General features: G+C 31.9%; 1 protein-coding gene across 1 annotated transcript; it reads right to left on the bottom strand.

Moving 5' to 3' along the window:
• On the bottom strand, nucleotides 1-1860 carry LOC120079278 (paramyosin-like). Its single transcript, XM_039033433.1, has one exon. The coding sequence runs from the start codon at nucleotides 1858-1860 to the stop codon at nucleotides 1-3; it is 1860 nt and encodes a 619-aa protein (XP_038889361.1).
• Between the last annotated feature and the right edge of the window lie 3578 nt (nucleotides 1861-5438).

The raw sequence follows: 5438 nt of genomic DNA, 5'->3' as shown, positions 1-5438 counted from the left end.
TCAGCGCCCTTTGCTAACATAAACAGCAGAGACAGCAGCCAATATTGTTGTTGCTGCAGTCACTATGGTAAAGAAGCTCTTCTTCTTCCGTTCTTCTGCTCGTTCGTTCTCGAGTTGTCGCTTCATTTCTTCCACCATTTTCTCCTTGTTTGTGAAGGATGTTTTTATTGCATCCAAATGTTCAACAAATGGCTGAATTTCTTCAACAAGCTTATGCCCAGAAGAAGCTTCTTCCACTTCTCCCTTCTCATAACCATCACAAACAGCCAAACATGTTTTCTTCAACAATGCCAACGCTTTCTCTGAATTACCAACAGCTGATTTCACCTTATCTTTCAGTTCATCGATTCTACTCTTTGCTTCCAACAAACTTTTCTCCAATGAATCCCTTTCGCGAATCAAGATATCGATCCGCCTCCCCATCTCCTTCTTCACATTGAGTGAATCCTCTTGTGCAATCTTTGCTTTATCTAGTTCATTCATGGCTTCTTCAAACTTCCTCTCCTCGTCTTTGAGTAACAAACTCAGCTTCTCAACATTTTTCTTCTCATCACCAAAATTCTTTCTAGCACCCTCCCTCTCTAGCGAAACTTCATCTAAAGCATCACGAAGACGACCTATTTCAGTCAGCAAATCCTCATTTCTCGCTTTCTCGACATCAGTCATCTTAGTCAAAGAAGCTATAGCTTCTTTTAGTTTACTGGATTCCTTTTGCAAGTCTCCAATGATATTCTCTGCTTCGGTTTTTGCCTCCTCCATTTCAACTTTGTCACGTGTGAGTATCTCGATTGTGCGTCGTAAACTTTTCGCCTCCTCTTGGACTAGATTAAAATTCAAATCAAGTGAATCTCTTTCTTGAGTTAACATCTCCATAGCTTTCTCCTTCTTCTGTAACTCTTTGACTAGAACATCAGACTCCATCAGCATGCCACTTTCCTTCTCCACAGCCTCTTCAATTCTCATTTGAAGCTCAGAAAGTTTCTTCCCATTTTCTTCCTTTTCTTGTTTGAAACAAAATGTACTCTCTTTCAATTCAGCCACTTCCCTCTCTAACTTCTCAATCTCCATTTTCAGCCCATTTTTTTCCTTTTCAATCTCTACTTTCTCCTTCATTTTCACATCCACTTTCCTCTCTAAATCTTCAACTACCCGACCTGACTCATCTAACAACTTCTTGATCAATTCATTGTCTTTCATCAGAGTCCCATTCATAATATCACACTCCTTTTTTTCAGTCAACAACTTTTTGCATTTTCCCTTCAAATCATCAATCTCTTCCAATGCCCTTGTCTCATTTCTCTCCATTTCAACCACTTTCCCTTTCAAATCCCCTGTTTCCTTGAACAAGTCATCAAACTGAACCTTAATCCCATCCCTCTCACAGCAAACTCTCCTCCATTTCTCCCTCTCTTCCTCAACCTCCAAAGCAAGTACATTAATCTCACTCTTCAATCTCCTAATCTCCAAACCCTTAACTCTTTCACTCTCAAGTAAACCACACATCCCATTACCCATTTCCTCCATTCGACTCTGCAGATAAACACAAACCACATTCCTCTCCAATTCCAACCCATAAACCCCATCGCGGGCCTCAGTCAACTCACCCATTACCTGTTCCTTCTCGTCCACATTCCGCTTCAAGTCGAGTTCCAATGCTTCTTTACTGTGGACAAGATCCCCGACCTCCACTCTCTTCTCGACCACCTGCTTAAGAAGCCGTTCGTTCAACGATTTCAAGCTCTGCAACTTCGAGTCATCATCCATGGCGGATATGGGTTGCTCTAAATCGCTATTCTCCTCCTGCTGAATGGGCATTTGCTTTGGCTCATTGGCTGATCGAGTTGATTTCTTTTTCGCCATTTTTGGGATTTTTCGAAAGGATTTGAATGGATTGCGGCTGTGATAGATAGGGTTTTGGTAGGAGGTTTTTAAGGTGGAGAAGAAAGAGGATATGAAACGGCAAGTTGTAAGTTAGAGAGGGAAATGGAGGGTTTTGGTTCTGGGCAATTTCAAAATCGCTTTGGATTTTGCAAAGCACGGTTTTAATTTGAGAAAAAAATAAATTACGTTTTAATTTGAATAAATCGATTTGTATTCCACGTGTTAAAAGGTACCCACGTGTAGCATTTTCATTGGGTATTAAGGGTTCATTAAGTATTATTGCAAATTGCAAAATTAAGACTATTAATTGCAATCAGAAATTGGTACCTTTTTTAATTAAAAATGTAAGAATATGTTTAACTTTTTTAAAAAAAATAAAAATGGGAAATTGAACTCCTCCAACCAAACGAATAGTTTTAATAGGGAATATTGATTAATTATAATATTATTAATACGTATATAAAATAATTATATTATGTTTGGTAAGGACTTCGGTTTCAGTTTCTGATTATTTTTATTTCTCATCAATTTTTTAATTATGATTTTCATTTTGTTGAAAAAAAAGGTTTTAAATTTTTACTCTAATTCTAAAACCATAAGGTATTTTTTTATGATTACTTTTGTAAGTTTTCGAAACTTAGATAGGTTTTGGAAATAATAATAAAAAATAGATAACAAAGCAATGAATCTTAAAAGTAAAAAATAGTGTTTATATAATTAATTTTAAAAAATAAAAAACTTAAAACAAAGTTTTGTTGTATTTTTTTAATAAAATAACAATCGCAAGGATGGGGATCAAACGTTCAACCTCTAAAAGTGAAAGTTATACCAATTATTGTTGAGTTAAACTCACTTAGACAAATAAGTTTCATATAAATATCAAGGTAAGATTTAACTTTTTTTCTACTTTAAAATTTATGAAATGTTAAATTTAGACCCCGTTGGATAATCATTTTGTTTTTTAAAATTAAATCTACAGATACTACTTTAACTTTCAAATTTCTTCCACCAATGGTTTAAAAAATTAAGCCAAATTTTAAAAACTACAAAAAATACCTCACAAAAAGTTGTTTTCGTTTTTTTGAATTTGGCTAAGAATTCAACTATTGTATTTAACAAAGATGCACATCATTATAAGAAATCAAATAAAATAAACTTATTTTTTCAAAAACAAAATGGTTAACAAACAAGACCTTAAAATTTTAAAAATAACTTGGGAAATTTTCATATGGCACCACATATAAATCTAAATTTGTTTTTCTAAGGACAATAATTAAATCTAAATTTATTGGACATCAATAAATGTAGGATAATATATCATACAGATAGTTATAGACTTGTACATATAATAAATACTAAAAAAATAATAAATGAGTATCAAAGTCATCATCAACATTAATATGCGTGTATATATGTACAAATGTAAAATTATTTCTACAAAATCATAATTATAATTATTAATAGCTTAACTGGATAAAATGTGAATTCTCAACCAAAAAAACTTTAAGGTTCACATCATCTTAATCATTTTTCTCCAAAAGAAAAAAATGATCTTAATCATTTTTTTAAAAAAAATTTAAAAAAAATACTTCCTTTCGTGTTACAAATTACAAACTACAATATTACGTTACTTATACAGCTTAGTAATCACTTCAATTATTGTTAAAAAATCGATAAAATACATTTTTGATCTATAGAATTGGTGAGTATCTATTTGGTTTCTAAGATTTTAAAAGATATACCTTTAGTTACCGAGGTTTGAAAAATGAGTTTAAATGGTCCATGAGTTTGTTTGAACGATAGTTGACTAACGGAAAGATTATATGGCATAGATAACGTATCATTAATTTTTTTTTATTATTATTTTTGTTAGAATGAACTTGACATTAGCACAAAATCAAAAGGAAGATTCATGATTGATGGACAATGGCATTGCAATTAGAATAATATAGAAAACCCAGAAGCAGAAATGTTGAATTTGACCTGAGATTTGTCATTCAAGCAATATTGATGCATAATCCACTCTATTTGGTTAGTTTCTTCCTTTGGGAGAGAAGAAGAAACCACTGTTTCTCTGAAGGGATTCTTGATTTCCCTGTTTCCAGTACCCAATTTTACAGATTACCAAATCAAATCATTATTATTTTAAATGGCAATGAAGGAATGAAAAAACAAACAAGGAGTTAACCGGGCAATTCCTAGGGCCCAAATTTACTCATCTTCATCTTGGAAATTACATCCACGCTATCATCGCTGCCTTCGAGCTTCTTCTTCAGGTAAAACAAAATCAACTCTTCGTCTTTCAAGTTCACAATGTGAGTTCTCTCTCTTTCAACTCCACTATCAATTATTCTTTTCATTGATTTCTTTTTCTTGTGCTTTCATATTTCTTTATGTTTTCAATCATTATCGAAGTCCGATGGAGAATATGGTCTCAATTCATTTGAACGTTGAAATTGACAATCAGATGTTTAAAGATGTCTTTACTTGGAACCCTTCTGGTAATTTTTATTACTTACCTTACTCTTGTTTCTTATATTTTTCTTTTAAATCAATGATGATTTATGTGTGGTACTCACTACAAGAAAAGACACTTTCAGTGACACATAAAATGTATTGATAAAAGTTAAAAAGTACCACTAAAAAGTATTAGCAATGTTGAGACACGTGTTACTAAGAATGTCCCTATAGCCACGCAGCTAAAGGTTTTAGTGACATATCCATCGCACGCCACTAAAAGACAACTTTTACTGATGTGTACACGTTACTTAAAAACTCATTTTTCGCAACACATTATTTTTCACTATGTCTTATACAAGTTCGTCACTAAAAGTTGAGTTGTAGTAACATATAAAACTATTGCTAAGAGTGGATCAATGGTCATTGCAAGTATCTTTTGCAACATATGTAAACGTCGGTTAAAGTATTTTATTAATTAAACAAATAATATTCAATTTAATATATAAACTTGTTATCACTAGTACAAAATTAGGCTATAATGTCAATTGAAAACCAACATTTGACATAAAAGAAGGCTAACTAACAATATTTATATGGATATGATAAAAGTAGTATGATATTTGTATACACAAGTTAACTTTCAACAAACATAATAAGTAACTAATTCACTTCAACAAGCTTATAAACTTATAAACACAAAAGGACTTATAAACAAAAGTGAATATACATTCTTCATTTCACATTGTACCAACAATACCAATTAGTTATTTTACTTTTAAACAAGAGCAGAACAAAACAAAACGAAACAAAAAAATCATATATCAAACATAACATACTATCATTGAAACCCAAGAAGTTATAATTGTCAAACTACATCAAGTTATTTGAAGCATAACATTTAGTTTGAAACAAAAGGAGAATACTAATCCAAATTCTTCGAATCTCCATCTAAATTCAATTTCGTTAAATCTTGTATTGGAGGCAATCAAGACATACCATTTGACAAAAAAAACATGAAATAGGTAAGTATATGAGAATAAAGAATTGAAGTACAAAGGAATTACATAAACCAAATTTATCAACATAAACTCAATAAG

Source organism: Benincasa hispida, chromosome 6 (assembly GCF_009727055.1).
Source record: "Benincasa hispida cultivar B227 chromosome 6, ASM972705v1, whole genome shotgun sequence".
In the NCBI taxonomy this organism is placed as follows: domain Eukaryota; kingdom Viridiplantae; phylum Streptophyta; class Magnoliopsida; order Cucurbitales; family Cucurbitaceae; genus Benincasa; species Benincasa hispida.
This window is presented reverse-complemented; position numbering and strand designations above follow the sequence as displayed.

Coding starts and splice junctions, on each gene's coding strand:
- LOC120079278 (XM_039033433.1), bottom strand. CDS start 1,860: ATGGCGAAAAAGAAATCAACTCGATCAGCCAATGAGCCAAAGCAAATG.